The 16,550-nt window shown below is 41.6% G+C and overlaps 1 protein-coding gene across 1 annotated transcript in view; it reads right to left on the bottom strand.

The window, feature by feature from the left end:
- The window catches only part of SLC9A2 (solute carrier family 9 member A2), a 33,154-nt gene extending 30,810 nt beyond the window's left edge, over positions 1–2,344 (bottom strand). Inside the window, exon 1 of the mRNA XM_062575157.1 lies at positions 2,182–2,344. Coding sequence (XP_062431141.1) covers positions 2,182–2,329 — 148 coding nt within the window. The 5' untranslated portion in view covers positions 2,330–2,344. The remainder of the gene's footprint in view (positions 1–2,181) is intronic.
- Between the last annotated feature and the right edge of the window lie 14,206 nt (positions 2,345–16,550).

The following is a 16,550-nucleotide window of genomic DNA, read 5'->3' as shown; positions in this document are numbered from 1 at the left end:
TAGCGCATGAGTCTCCTCGTGGATTTCGTGCCACCTGGCATGACATGGGCAAGATGCCTATGCTGCCCGGCACAAAATCCTGGGGAGATGAGTGTGTCAGAGAATCCCGGGCCTATCTCAGGGCTACGCATCGTCAGAGAGGCTGTAAAACTCCCTCCATCCCTTTGAAATGTGTGTAAATGACCCACTCACAGCAACAATGTAGGAGAAGGATGCAGCAGAGCCAATATTTCTACATCTCAGTGGTTAGAGAACTATCTGCGTGGGTCATCTTTAATATAAGAGAAGGCACAAACGAGCGAAAAATTAACACTGTGGGAATGTGATCTGTGAGCAATGAGGGCCTGTCCTGGGAAGGTTTGTCTGATGCAGGCGCTGGATAAGGAAGCGCCAAAAGTGCTCCAGGAGCAAGAACTGGGTGTTCCTAATTGCAGTCTCAGAGTCAGGGCCCCTGCAGTGAGGTGTGGTGAAGCTCAGCACTGCCACACCTAGGACCTCTCTTGGATCTGGCCCTTATTGCTTAGTGCACACTTAATATTAAGTGAGATAATGCCCTAGATTACTGACACTAGTTTTTGTTTGGTGTAACTGAAAAGATCTAAAAATCAAACCCATTTCTCCTCATTTACACTGTTTGCTTGTTTATTTTACTATAGTCGGCTTAGAAAAAAAAAAGATAGTCAAGCCATTTTTTTTTATTTTATAGATGCCTATGCACTAGCAAATTGTTGTAATGGTTAGAACGAATGCAATCCGACAGAAACTGTACATTATTCTGTAGCAGTGTGTGTTTAGATGTTTTAAATGGCTTCACTGAAATCTTATAAAATACATCAGTCTCATTGGTCTTAGCTTATTCAAGAGTTCTTATTATAAAATCTAAACTCAGAACCTAGAGCAATTTTACATTATTATTTTAATTTGGCTGAGATTAATTCTTTATATACCTCCATAAGATCTAGCTATAGCAATTCATGATATATCTGGGTGTATCATACATGAACTCTATCCTGATTCTTCAAAAGCCTAAATACATACTCAAGACTAAGTAGGCAAACCTTAATGCATTTTTCATGCATTAAGATGCATACATCTGAAAAGGATGCAACATACAATATTTCTGTAGAAGGTAATGAAGCTATAGGCAGTTAATTTGGTTAGAGCATCTGGCCTCCAACCTTGACATTAGTTGGGGTTGGAGGTGAGTTTCAAGCATGAGTTTAGGTAGAGTCAGAACTATGTGAGCACTAATCAGAATGTAACCCAAAACCTATTTAAATGGCACAACTGGAAGTCAACGTTTTCAAGGTTTATCAGAATATTTTATCAGAGTGAGTATGACCACAGTTTGCACAGAAATCTGTGGTGCAAAATCAGACTTCTCAATCAAACAAGTGGAATACTTGTATACCTTTTCTTTAGTTCCCATGGCTTTATTCCTGAAGTTAAGATGATCTTCTAGTTAAGGAGATACAACGTTCATCATCTATGGAGATTTTTCTGATTTTTAGATAGATCACTAGTATGCCTTTATCTGATTTTCTTTAGATTATTATATGTGATTCATCATTTCCATATGGGACACAGAAAACTAATTAAAAACACTATATATAACCTGCACAAAACGCACTGAAACTATGCAATACAAATACTTTCCACATGAGGGAATAAGTAGCCTTTCTTACTCATTCAGTTCTGTATTCTTTTTTTCTTTCACAGGACACAAGTGACTGGTGGGAAAGTACAACGAGGAGGCTTACTCTAGCCTCATTAATACTTGCTCTCCATCGATCCGTTGTTATGTTATGGAACTGTCATTATATCCGGCGTTATTTTAAGAAAAAGAAAGCAGTGCTCAAATGACAGTAGGGAAAAGTCTGTCGTGCGCTCAGTAAACTCTCGAGCGATAGTCCTAATAGTTTGGCATGAACGCTTTGCTTTAATGGCAGGAAGCAATCTCCTTTCTTCGCTCGCTCTACCTTTCCCGAGCGAAGGAAAAGTGTCTGTTCCCAGCCCAGTCACGCCCGGGCATCACCTCCCGCTCGGGGACGCGGTGCAGAGCATCCCCCGCGGCCCCGGGGCGCCCCAGCCGCCGGCACCCGCCTCGCCCCGCCGCCGGGGGTCCCGCCGAGGGAGGAGGGTGGCCCCGACGGCCCCGCTCCCGCCGGGGCGGCCGCTCACCGATCTTGGCGAGGGACGCCAGGAGGATCCAGAGGGTGATCTCGAAGGGGATCTGCACATGGGGGTAGTCCAGCGTGAAGACGTGCAGCCGCGTCTCCTCCAGGGCGCTGCCGCTGGGAGTCGGCGCCGTGCCGCCGCCGGCGCCCATCGCCGCCGCGTCGGGCGGCCGGCTCTCCGCGGTGGCCCGCGCCTCCGCCGCCCCGGCTGCCCCCGCCGCCGCCGCCGCCAGCGCCAGCAGAGCCGCGGCCGGGAGCCGGGGGCCGCTGCCGCCCATGCTGCCCCCCGCCGCCGCCGCCCGGCACGGCTCGGCTCGGCCCGGCCCGGCCCGGCCCGGCCCGCCGCCGCCCTACGGCCCCGCGCCGGCCGCCGGCACCATCCCGCCGCCGCGGGCACCTGCCGCCGCCGCGGCGCCGCCGGCTCCGCCTCCCGCCCGGTGACTGCACCAGCGCCGGCCCCGGCGGCGCCGCGGCCCCCGGGCCGCCCCGCCGGCCCCCGCCCCGCGCGGGCGCAGCCCCCGCCGCCGCCGAGCCGCGGTCAAACGCCGCGGGGGCTCCGCGGGGGCTGCGCGGCCGCCCTGCGCGCCGCGTCCTGCGGGGGCAGGACCCGCCCGGCCCGGCCCGGCCCGCTGCTCGGGGCTTAGCACGAAAGTCAGCAGGATGCAGCAGAGCCTGCAGCGATAGGTACTCGTGCGCAGGACGGCGTTAAACAGATCGCGGCGGTGCCGGCCCCCTGCTCCCTGTCAAATGTTGGAGCGGCTGGGCTCTGCGGAGGTATAAAAATAGCCGGCGTGTGCTCTTTTAACTCTCCAAATTACTTTAAAAGAGGTTTGTGTATAGGCGCATTAGTCCCCACGTATACATACATACGTTTATATCATTTACAGAGGTAATACACTCTCTGGTGCATGTACATGTTTACAGATACATATATGTATACAGGTTGCCTCCATCAAATATAGGAAAGATGAAATGTTGTCGCTGCTAATTAGGAGAGTTAAATTCTGTTAATTTAGCGAGTTTAAAGATCACACTCTGTATTAATACGAATTGATACATGTGTACACATATGATGTATATCCTTAATACATGTGTTGCCTCTCTCGAGATAGGCAAAGTCCTCTTCATGTTAATTAAGACAGTTGAATTCTCTTAACTTAGTTAAAAGAGCACACTGTATAAATATATATATGCATATATGTAAATAAATATATATATATATATACACACACACACACATATATATGTTGCCTGTATCAACCATAATTGTGCAATAGGAGCAAAATCCTGCTCCTATTGAAGGAAGTAGGAATTTGTCATTCATTTCAGCAACACCAGAATTTCATCAGATAATGTTGAGCATTGGCTCTGTTAGGATGACAGCCATGATTTTCTCCTGACTTCCCTGTTTAAGAGTAATACGGTATTCCAAAGCTCAAATCAATAAAATCTTTATAGCACACCATCCTGCACACCTTTATAGCAAACCTTATCATTCATGACAGTATGTTACTTAAAGTAAAATGAAAGCCAGTAGCAAGAGCTCTCCTTTTTTTTCTATAAATGGTCAAAAGTAACGCATGCCTGCTGGTTTTGGAGGGAGTTAAAGCTAATGCTCTGAGTCAATTAGCTGAATATTTACAGCTGTCATTTACCCCCACAACATGAAAACAGTATGCTAAGCCTATGATTTTAATAATACATTTTAAAATATAATACCAATAAAAGATTTTCCTGTATTTCATCTACAAGTCAGTGTGGAGAACATGTTTGAATTTCTCACCAGTGTTTGAACTGTCTAGCCCTTTAACTGCATATATCTTCAGAAGTCCTATTATTTGTTTTATTCAATTCTCTGAAATAAAAGCAACAGCTGAACATTGTCACTTCTAAGGAAATTTCCCTTTAATGGAAAAAGAAACAGATATCAGAAGAAAAAGGCTCCTTGATTCCTGAAAATATCTTTGTCAGAACACCATCACTGGAAGAAAAATCCAGCCTTTCGGTGAAGGATACAGCATTATCTCTCACATACAAGCCAAACTCTAAATTACAAATTTAACTCCATCAATAATCGTATGGTTTGTAATTAAACTTTAATGTTCAGTTTTATGATCATTTCCTCCTGTGAGGAAAGCCTTTCTGAAAAATATTGTTATGAATGTTTCACTACATGGGTGTCCTAAGAACGATAGAGATCCTCTCTAGTTATCTGATCTGTGGCTTCAGGATATGACATTGGCGTGAGCATTATCTTCAATGAATAAATCAATGAAAAAGCAATGGTAGGAGCAAGCTGACCAAAGCTACTGGAAGTATAATCATTTATGTACTGTCCCATGGTCTCACATTCTTTAACACCACCCCATAATCCCTCTCTGTGCTAGGGAAGTCCTGCTATACCCATACAACGGTCACCAAAGAAATACGTTATATAGCAGGAAAATGGACCATCATGTGATTTCCCAGCAGATACACTAGCCGCTAGATCAACATCTGGAAATCTTGAACAACTGGCTGGGGTTTTTTTGGTTTGTCACAGAAGCGAAAAAGAAGCCTTTCGGCAGAAAAGTTCTAATGTGTACAAAATGTGGAAGGACCCCTTTTATGGAAAATGTTCTTCTGTGTTGTCCTATAGGTTTCTTTGGAGAACCAACCTTCTGCGTATTGATAGAGTCAGAGAGAGGCTTTGGAGTCCAGTTCACAAGGTTCAGTACAATCACAAGTTTCTCCCATCACTGACACGGGAGTGTGGTTCATTCTCCTGGGGGTCATCAATACCTTTCAACAGTCAGGCGTATTTGCCATCATTTGTCCCAATACCTTTTCCCCTCTCCAAAGAAAACCCCAAAGGTCACATAGAACAGGAATCCTTCTAGCCCTGATATTGCTGTGGATCTGGGTAATACATTTAAAAAATAAATAAATAAAATAAATAAAAAAATAGAAGCTCATAGATGGGAAGAAAAATAAAATGAGGAAATGACATCATTAATCCCGAGACAGGTGACTTACCTGATAGTGGTAAGATGGGAAATAACAAATAAATATGCTAACACAGGGACAAAAGAAATGGGAGACTAAAGAAAACTGGAGTGGGCAACAATTAATAGAAATCAAAATCATCTTGTTTATTGTTAAAATAGATGTAAAATATCTGTTTTATAGATAGATTTTATAGATTAAAATATCTACCTTTTGGATGGGATTTTCCTTATTGTGTAATATGACCCAGTAGGGAAGTGGACCATATTTGACTTCAATGCTCATTAGAACTAGATGTGGTAAAGCCCATCACAGTATAAGAGGCTGAAGCTATTGCAGGGTCTTACTCAGTATTTGCAGCAAATGCTGCCTTTTGTTGCCACCAGTCTTGTGCAGCTGAAGCTCTACCTTTTCAGAGCCCACAGGAGCCAGAGGGTTCGACCGCTGGTGGAAGGCCTTAAAATGCAGGGGAGGGTTTATCTGAGAGAGAAGAGCAGGGTATAATATTCCCACTGGCTCCGCTTCATCCAAGTCATAGGACATGGTAGCAATAGTGTTGGCTGTGCCAACACCGCTCACACTCCACCTGACCCCACCACTATCCACACAACAGCAGCTCCTAATGAGGGCACCACCACATGGAGAAAAATACACCTGAGCCTTGAAGCTACCTGGGGAGGTAAGGGGGGTGCCCACTTAGCCAGGGGGAGTGATAGCTGCGATGTGCAGGTGTGTCCCTGGCGCCGCGGTGTCTCGTCATGGCTCTGCCCCTGACAGCTCAATGCATCTGCTCTTACTCGGAACAATTTTGTGTCGGGTCGCTCTGCACCGCTCCCATGATAGCACAAACAGAAGGCAGGAACGCCGCACTCGCCTGACTGCAAATGATCCATGGAGGGCTTTCCCACGAGTCACCGACCAATGCTTCAGCGCCCACTTTGTGCCACACCATGTCTGCCTCCATGGGTACTGTCATCTCTTTAACTCTAGTCTTCGGCTTTGTGTGCTTTACAAGATCCAGTGCTAACAGCATTTCCTGCGACAAGATGTATGTTATCTCACATATTAAGATGGTAACTCACATAATGCAGTTTGTCTGATTTTTAGTCCATTTATTGATCGCTGCTTCTAATTACTACCAGAGCAAGGAATTGTTTGGGCTGCCTAGAGTGTGCTGTTTGGGAAAGAGGCCATTAGTAATCACACTAAACAGGTCATTAATATAGGTGTTATGAACCATCACAAGTTATGTTTTTCTAATCTTTTCTAAATTTATCACAAGTTTAGTTTTATCTTCATTGTAACCTTTTCATTGTAGATGAGGCTTTGAGTTACAGAGTTCTATGTCATCAGTTAATATTAATCCAACTTTATATAGTAGGAAAAGATCTATCCTTATTATCATTGTAATAACTCTGCTCTCACAATGAAAAAATGTATATACTGATTTAAGTAAATGAGAATTTTCACTGTATCATAAACTCAGCCCCATTTTAGAGACTGTCTAAAACTCATGTGATCTGTAATCATGTTTGCATGTTTAATTTTCCGATCTTTCCTTGATATCAAGAAAACTCTTCTTGATAATGCTGTTGTGACTGTTTCAATAAATTAATCTCCTAGGAACAATGTTATAGTTGCTCTCTAGTTAGATGATCCAAAAAAAGATATTTTTTTTCATGAATATATAAATAGATATTTGTCCATAATTTTCACTGATATTTTACTTTGACAGACATTTTCAGCAAATGGGAAAAAATGACATTCTACTGCTGACATTTTATTTTGATGGAGATAGAATGCAGAGGAGCTTTTAAGTTGCTTACTGCTTGAGTATTCTCTGGCATAGTCCAAATAGCAGTATTGTAAAATCTGTGTTCCTGGTTCAGAGGAAAGCTATAAATGTCATTCTTCTTCCTACCCACTTCTCTAAAAGGGACACAAAGGTTTTCTTCAAATTTCCCCTAGAAGTTTAGTCCAGAAAATTAAACATGGACCATTTTACTAAAATAAATTAGTGTGTTACTAAAATAAATTCATTAAAAACTATAGCATTTCCACTAGAACATAGAAGAAAGTGTTTAGATTACTTAAAGAATAAAGGTAGTTCTTGTTCAACATCAGCAGCCACATGGGAATCACAGTAACACAGAGGACATGTGCCCATGATGCATCTAACTAATATGTTCAAGGAATTATGGGAGAATAGACAACAAAGAGGTGATATATGTTTTTAACTCATTTAAAAATGCCTCCTTAGGTGGATATTTGGGAATTAGAAACTATAAGCATGTTTGGTTGATAGTTGTACAAAATTTGGAGGTAGGAAGCTGGGCACTCACTTTGCACATTATTTTAGCAATATTTCTTCCATTAGAGCTTAGATGCTCTTTATTAGGACTATGTAGTCACGGCCTTGACCATGTACCTTTGTCTCTAAACCCATTAATTAGTGAAAGAATATCTCAGCTATCAAGTGATTTATTATATGAAATCAATAGCCCGTTGAAGATGGCTTTTTTTCCACAGACTTTTCCAGGGCTGCCTAGCAACCTTCACCATAAACCACATCTACTAGAAGGTTTTATATCTCCCTAATACAGTCACTTTAATGGTAGCAATTTAGTTGTGCAGATCTGAACTTCAGTAAACCATTTTATGGCCCTTACTATGTTACCTGTTGTGTCCACACAACTTTGGTTTTAAATCAGAAAGGGCTGAGAGTGAGGACATAGACGCCATTAGCTGCCTAACCTGGCAGAGTTCAAGGAGTGACAGAGATAGAAGACTACGTGATTACAGATGCAAGGCACAAGGAAGAAGCGCAGCTGTTTTTTCAGTTTCCAGGAGCAGCCCCATGAATGACCCAGCAGCGATGCTGAGCACTAGGCTGAGGTGCAGTGCTGAATTCAGAGTGACAAACTTTGGTTTTCAGGCATTTTCTGGGGCTGCACTCAGAAGCTGCACTGCCGAGAAACCACTCATAGCAATCCCAGTACGGAGCCCCGAGAGAGCAGCACCCCGCTCTTCCTGCAGGTTATGGGCAGCCACCTCCCAGAGTAGCAGCTGTTCTGGTTAGCAGAGTTAATTGCACCTGCGTGAACACTTTCTCAATGACTTCTCAAAGACCTTCCCAAGCCTTTTTGTGTGTACACAGACACAGGTCACTGTGAGCAAGCAGCTATAGCAGGTTCAGCCAGGAAGTTCTGGGAGACCATTTTATGCCTTAGATATCAAATAACAGAGAGGTTTTTGCAATGCTGCAAGGCATCGGAATTAAATATCGCCCAGAAGGACAAAGGGACCCACCATCAGCTATTGCAGGAGGACTGAGGAGGTCTCTAGCTCCAAATGGACAGTTATATCCAGGAATGCTAATAACCCGTTAAGTCAATTTTTGAATCCTTGAATTACAAGTGCACTTGTGTTCTGAGCAACACAGGCAAAATCATGAGGAGCTGACTGGAGGGGTTTTGTGCTGTTTTTCCTTTCTTTCATTACTCATATCCCACAGCATCGCCATATACTGGAAAATGACTTTGTTGGGCACGTTGGCCAGAAACCCAGAACCAAAGATGACAGGCTGGTCTCCATCCCTTAAGGATTAAAACAATCTCATTGTTTATTAGCTAAGCAACATGTTTAATGTTTAAGCTGTAAATTCCTTCTTTAGCTCATTCTGCACCAGGACACTTAGGCATTGAATGTTTTTTGAGGCCATGTCCCCACACTGGGTGTCAAAAATAGCCACTGTTCCCAAGCTTAGTACCTGTCACTGCCAAGAATGCAGAAATACTTATTTAAATGTTTAACTTCTTCGTTTTTGTGAAAAAAGTTAATCACTAAGAGAATGCCTCGTTATTCAGCCTTGCAATGGCATCATAAGAGACAATGAGAAATTTTCCCCTTTTTAAAATAGAGTTTGGTATATTTATATGTTTAAATGCTTGTCTATGAGTTCAGGTGTTGGACTTGGTGACTGAGCAGATTGCTTTAGTACTATAACCAATAATTATAACTCTGGTAAATTTTAATGGCTGGGGATCTAAACACTGCATCAGGCAAGGTATAGGCTGATTTCATCCTAGAGTCTCAGGAAGCTCTCTGATAAGGTACATTTCCTGCTTCCCCTTTATCAATAACTTAATGGCAAAAAATTGTAAACAAATGATCTTTTCAGAAATGCTAAGCTGTTTTTTTTCCCCAAAGAAAATGACATTTAAAAAATTGCCGTGTTTTTCAAGCAGTTCTGAAGTAAATAATAATGTTTCCAAGGTGTGTTCTGTTCTGAGACAAATCAAATGCCACCTTATTCCCAGATTCTCCTTTAATGACCACTCACTCTGGTCCAGGAGCTTTCTTCTATGTGCTTATATTCAGTTTACAAGCACAGCTTAAAATCTGATTCCACCTTCATTGACATGAGCTGTTTTGTACCAGCACCACAGATTAGATTCAGGCCTTTGCTAAGTGCTTTTGCAGGAGGACTCAGATCATCAAAGGCGTTTAGAAACATCTACTGGAATACCTTACAGGACATCATCATGTAGTTTATCGTCAGTTCATTTTATAACCTGTAGCTGGAGTTGTTACACGTATGTGGAAAGTACATGGAGTTTATCCTATGGCTCCTTTCTCACTTGGCCCCTTGTTTCTGATTCCCTCTCATCTATCCTCTTTATACCAGGGAGCACCTGAGTGCCTGTGAAGTACAAATACACACACACCATGCTCACTGCATCAGAACCGAACGGCAGCTATTCATCATTGAGCCAACGGGCACCGTCCTGTGGCTACAGCATAAAAAACTAACTAGTATCCTCCACAACCCTCAAAGCTTGTCAGCTTTGACACCCTGTCTCGGCTGATATATCCCATGGAAGCCAAGGAAATGGCTTCCTGTACAGCTGAAGTGAAAGCAGCCCAAACAAGTGTTTTGCAGATTGTATCCAGGTTGCACTAAGAGGCAACTCCTGAATTGCTGCCATTCTTAGCCAAAGAATTAACTGCCTGTGTACTAATACAGTGTATACAGAGGCTAAATGGTGAGCAGATATTTTCTGAAGGAACCAGAAAACTCAGATAGGTTATATTTTGTGTATGCTATGTATAACTTTCTCTTAGGATACAGAAATACACATTTGAAGCATTGATGAATTCTTACTTCTTTTTGGTGGCTTAAGTTTGTTTGAAACTTGCTTATCTCTGCCATTTTTTCTTTACTTCTTATTTCTATCCAGTCTACTTGCTGAAGTTAATTAGCCATTACTTACAACTCTGGCGTCCTTGTGTTTTCATTGCAGAGGGTTAATAATACCTTGCAGAATCTTTAAATGTTGATCTCAGCTGATTGGTTGAACGAGCAGTAGACAGTAGGTGTGAACACAGGTTTTCCACATGACTTGGTGGGAGTTTGACTTTAAGTTTCACCCGGAATGTTATATGCATCTTGTTTTCAATAAAAATTAGTCCAGTTTAGAATTCTTCCAAGGTCCTGTGTAAAAATAAACCTTCTCCACCTCTTCACATAATACTGTCCTTGGAAAAGAATTAGCATAGGAAAAGAATTCAGTAAAGGAAAAAAAAATCAGGAAAGAAATGAAAGCAAATCAATTTCTTTGCATGTGAATTTTGGCTTTGTGTTTGTGATCACTAAGAAGCAAGGGAGGATGCCTTACCAGAGAGAATAACATGGAAAGGTAGAGTAATTCAAGCATGGGCATAAAGAAGAAACATCTTAGAAAACTCCACCCTGTACTTTGCTGCATAAAGATAAAGTGTAGTTGGGAGAACATAGACAATAAGGCCATGAGAGTTAAAAGATGACTTTGGTTTAAGGTTCTCTGTAACTACCATAATCACACAGTCAAAAATGTAAGTTGAATAGCAAAGAATCTTTTTATTTATTTAGCTACCTTTTATCAAATGACTCTTTCTGATTTTCAGGAAAACACATAATTCACTAGCACAAACTTAAGCGTGTTTCCCAAATGCTGCTAAAGACAAAAGAGCTGAGGAATTCAACACAGCAACACCTTGGAAGGATTTGGTGAGAGACAGCTGCTACACACAATGGCTCATAGGATTTGGGTCACAAGCTACAGTGAGCAGTCCTGACTGAGGAGAAAGGAGTCTGATCTGCCATCTGCTTGGCTATCTCGGTGGTTGGACTAATCCTTGGTCACAGACTCCCAAGTCTTTGTCTATAATTCCACACACAAGTACTTCCAGAATGACTTGAAGCTATTTGGGACCAAATATTAAAGAGAGTTAGAGGAATGAAGTGTTGAAATTGTACCTGAAAATTATCTTGTCCATCTTGCCTGAGGTCAGCAGTTAGGTGTCAGACAGGATCCACAAACTGGGTGTTCTCCAAGCAAGCTAGCACCTCAGTCCATAGGAAATACCTGCAGCAATCATTTTCTTCTAAAATATACCAGAGGTTGCCAACTTGCTTCTAAAACGTGAGCAAAGAAAGAGGAACTGATTGTGGATGTCTTTTCTTTATTCAACAACACAGCAATCAGAAAGTTGCTGAATGTGTAGGAGAACAATATTCAATTTCTTGCTTCTCTCCATTCAAGCTTGCCTTTGTGAACACTAGTAGTGGAAAGAAGAATCTAACCCTTTCTTCTGTAGCAGCTCCGTGCTGTAGACAAGCAACAACCACTGCAAGTATAAAAGAGGAAGAGATAATCTGTTTACCCACTCTTTATGACAAAGAGAAGATCAGCATGCCAGTGCCTGTAGACTATGTGCTTTAAATGTAGTGCTTCCCTGGGTGCATAAAACAGCCAAATGCTCCTTTTTCCAGAGGAACAAACTACTTACTAACCTAGAAAGTCATGCTCACTGGTGTTTGCTCTCCCTCTGTGGTCCAAAGAGTCCTGAATGATCTATCCAAACCACAGAACACCTTGATTAAGAAGCTGTAGGATACTCTCCCTTCCTTCCCTATCCCCTAGAGAGCGCATTCATATAGGTGTGTGAGAGAAAGGCATCACCACAGCCTCCCTCCAGCTGTCCCATTTCTTGAAACAAAGGAGACCTTTTTCAGGACTCTAGCCATTAACTCTGCCTCTCCACACAGGAGAGGAAGGGTATGGTGTTACAAAAGGCCACCACGACAGCTCACTGCTGCCACTGAAAGCAGAAGGTTGCCCTCTTCTCCCTGCTCCCCACTGGGTTCCTGCACCTCATCCTGGGCTAGCTCTGGCACCGGGCAGCACTGAGCCTGCGGAGCACATTAAAGTGGTAGAAAAACTATACAATCAAAATGCTATCAAGCTCAGGGAAGGACTTAACCAGCACTACAGCCTGAACAAGGGGAAGGCAGGATCCTGCTGCTAGGGCATTAGAAAAGGCACGAGGAAAGGGAGACCTCCCCCATTCAGGAGCAGTGAGCCGTTCCACCGCTTCAGCTGCACATGAAACCATTCCTGAACTGCAGCCCTGTCTCCAATGCTTCCCTCTCTTCAAAGTAAAACAGGTTCAGCGGGTGGGATTAAGAGAGCCTCAGCCTAAAACATTCAATATTGCAACGGTTAGAGCTATCAGCAGACAAGCATCAAAATCCTCTGTTTTAGAGAAAGAACTTTTTCTTGATCTCATAGCTGACATGGTTGAACCTCACACCTCAGTTAACCTTCCAAAAGGATATTAAGATAAATGTAAAATATCTTCAATACCAGAGTTTTTGAAATAATAAAATCAAAATTTATAGAATAAATTACTAAAATGATGAAACCTTTCAAAGAATTTTAATGGTATTTTAAAGGAGGAAAAGGATAGAGCAGTTTTCAGGAAATACTGGAAAATTTGGACACTAAATTGGATAACTCCCAGATAAGTGAAAATTTTTGTAAATGAACTAATGGTTACTGGCAACTGTAGCAGGAAACTGGATATATCATCATGAAGAAGGCGGCAAATTTCTTTGACTCAGTAAAATGACTTTGGGTAACTTCAATGACCAACCTTTAAATGCAAGTGTAACTTACACCACTGGAAAGATCTGATGAAACTTTTTACAGAACAAGCTTTTACTGTGACCTCAGTGGAATTCTTTGGGAGATCATCAGTAGCACTTTAACTCTCATAACCTCTGTACCTACATATGCTCTGTGTTTAATTATGTCAGCATAGTAGTTATAGTTAGGTAGCAAACAAGTTCACCACTGCTGCATGTTCTCCTAGCTAGTCTCTTTTTCATTTTTATACACACACACATGCACACACACACGCACACACATATATATACATGTAGAGGTATGTTAACATATATATATATGTGTGTGTGTGTGTAATTTTATTTATATTTAAATATATCCTCCATGTAATTACCTCTGATTAGCACTCCTAAATTCTAAAGGACTCTTCCCCTTTTTCATGAATGCAGATATCTCAATTGAAAATTGTATTTTTAAACCATTCAACTAGGCATAGATACTTAAACGTCAAAGTTGCTGGCTTAATCCCAAGCATTTACAAATTATATATAAAAAAAAAAAAAAAGAAGAAGAAGAAGAAGAAGAAGAAGGAAAAAAAAAGCATCCCACAACTACATACAGGGATCAAAATGTGAGCATAGTTTTTTATCAGAGAAGAGGCTGTTTAGAAAAAAAAAATACAGCCTAACCACAGGCTGGAGCACAGACCCCAGCCCATTCTGGAAAAAAGTCAGCAGGGAAGTGAACTGAAAACAAAATCTAGAGTACAGTATCATAATATTTCCCATTCTATTTTCATGAGCATGGGCATTCAAAGAAGAATGTGTATTTTGTCATCTAAGACAGGATTATATCAGACATTGGCATGAACAGATGTACTCTGGAAGAATTGGTTGTTTTACAATAGCTTTGAGAATATTCTTATATATATAATCATGTAAAGAGAAATATTGATTGCTTGCAGATCTCTAGTTTTCTTGCTGACCTAAAGGTATTGGCAAGTGTGTGGTGAAATCCTTTATGCTGTTATGGAAATCTTGGTCCTAGTCACTGATCTAATATTGCAACAGGAAAGCGAGGAGAAATAGGGAAGTGACTTCTGATGCCTACAATAAACCAGTGTACTCACAATCCATGTCAGGATAGCATTACTTTATTTAAAGGATTGTATCCATTTCCTTGTATTTGAACCTGCCTCTGATTGTTCTCTTGTTCAATAAACTTTCTTGGAACATTAAATCATGCAAAAGAAGGGGTAATTATGTTCATATTAATTATCAATACTTTTTGAACTTCTCCAGGGTGACACTCCATCTACCTCCTGAGGAAGGAATGCATTGCTTAAAAAAAAAAAAAAAAAAAAAAAAAAAAAAAGAAGAAGAAGAAGAGAATGAATAAAGCTTCTAATGATAAGCCTGGGCAAAAAGGATTGTCATCTCTTGGTACACAGAGATAAATAAATCCATTTCTCTGTTTGTGAATAGCTTGGAAAATACCAGCAAAGCAATAATGCCAGTTTTGAAGGAAGGAACGGCAGCAACATATCTGTCCTGTGCAGTCAACCCCTACTTGCACTGCGGTGAGGTATCAGTTTGTCACAGAAGCAGTTTGGTTCTCATGTTCATCTCAGCTAGACCAGCATTTTGGTGTCAGACCTGTTAAGGTAACAAAAACCAGCCTACCATGTTTGAAAAATACCAGAACAGCTCTAGTCATCTGAAAAAAATTCAGAGAAAAGAGAAATCAGTTTGACCTGCATTTTATTCTGTAGAAATTAAATGTCTTAATACTTGAAGCTGCATGAAGTCCAGAGGCAAGGATCTAACACATTTTTGATCCTGCATGCATTACAGCCTGGGCAGAGAGATTCCCAGACTAGCTCAGGATCATATAAGTGTGGGCAGATATATTCTTAGGGCAAAATGAAGCTGGTCTTCTTAGATGAACACTGGCACAGGGCGCATGATTACTGACAGATGCTTCGATTCTGGCTTGGAACTTATTTTTTTTAGAGCTAATACTAGTATCCAGGTACAGAACTACAATGAAAAATGTCAAGCTTTTAACACCTACTCATGAGTTGAGCCCTAGCATCACAGAAAATTTAGTTTTCCATGGAAACACTAAAATTTATACAAAGCCTTCCAAATCACCATGAAAAGGCAGTCATAATTTTATTTTCATTGTGACTCATCAGTTTCAAACTTAGGCATCTCTAGCCCAACTTGTCACTCTGGGCCCCATGCAGGGCTGCTGGCAAGCAGCAGGCCCTTTGAGAGGGGCTGCCTATTGCATCCAGCACAGACCCCATCAGTCACTCTGTAGATCCTGACTCTTACAGCTGTGTGTAAAAGGAGCCAAGAGTTAACAGGCTGGACTTGCACATCTGAAGTCGGATGTGGTGGCTTCCAATCCTTTTTTTTTTTTTTTTTTTTCCTGCTACAATTAAAATAATAGACACAGCTGAGTGAGGTGCCCTCTCCCTCACTGTCCATCTTTTCCACACCTCTTTTCCTGATTATGCTATGATGTTGGCAAGGAATTTGAGTTTTGACCATTACTAGGAGCAGACTTGCAACTGTGAACATTGCCTAGCTGTTCTCTAAGCGACCATTCATGTAACAGGGGAAAGGAGGCATACATTAGAGGGTATTTTATCTAACAGTTTTGCTGTGATTACTAGTCTGGGAGCTTTCCTGGGGTCCAGCCTCCCTCAGGTGTGCCTACCTTGGACATGCTAAAACAAGACTAAGGAGAAAGATGCAAATTGCCAAAATAAGAATGGTCAGAAGAATGGCAAGTTCAGATACCACTTTTGGAAACCAGCACAACTGTCAGGGTTCAGAGCTGACATTGAGCAGAGAAGTTGACTTCTGACTCAAGAGGTCATTCAAACTCTGGGTTTGGACTGTCCAGTTTACTCCGAGAAATCATGCCCAAAAGCTTCTGTGTGATGCCAAAACCAGAAAGTATGTAAGACTCCCCACTGTAAAAAATCAAGCAATTGACCCAACCAGCAATTATTGCAGGATCCAAATAATCCCCATATACCCAGAAGAGGAGAAGTTCAGGGCTGTTTGAAAGAGGAACTCCTGCCTTGTTGAACTCAGTGGCAAAAAGTTCCAAGTCCAAACAGTATTTCACCCTATATTATTCTTGCCAGTGTAGAGATTTTTGGTTATAGATAAGGATCAGCCAGGGTTTATTGCAAAGTTTATTTTGTAGTAAGTCTGTAGCAGCAATTAAAGTTCCAAAACAGTTTTCACATACTAGTAATTTAAAGAAAAGTACATCTTTGAAGATGTAATTTTCCATTTTTAATCTCGATCCAAAGATATTCTTTAACTTTGAGCAAATTCCTGTCAAACAGTTTGAGTTATAATTGTATGAAAAAAGATACTTTTCCAGATGTAAAAAAAGATGACTGCTGACTTTTTCC

This window comes from Rhea pennata, chromosome 1 (assembly GCF_028389875.1).
Source record: "Rhea pennata isolate bPtePen1 chromosome 1, bPtePen1.pri, whole genome shotgun sequence".
Lineage (NCBI taxonomy): Eukaryota > Metazoa > Chordata > Aves > Rheiformes > Rheidae > Rhea > Rhea pennata.
The sequence above is the reverse complement of the archived record's forward strand: the minus strand, read 5'-3'. Positions and strand labels throughout refer to the sequence as shown.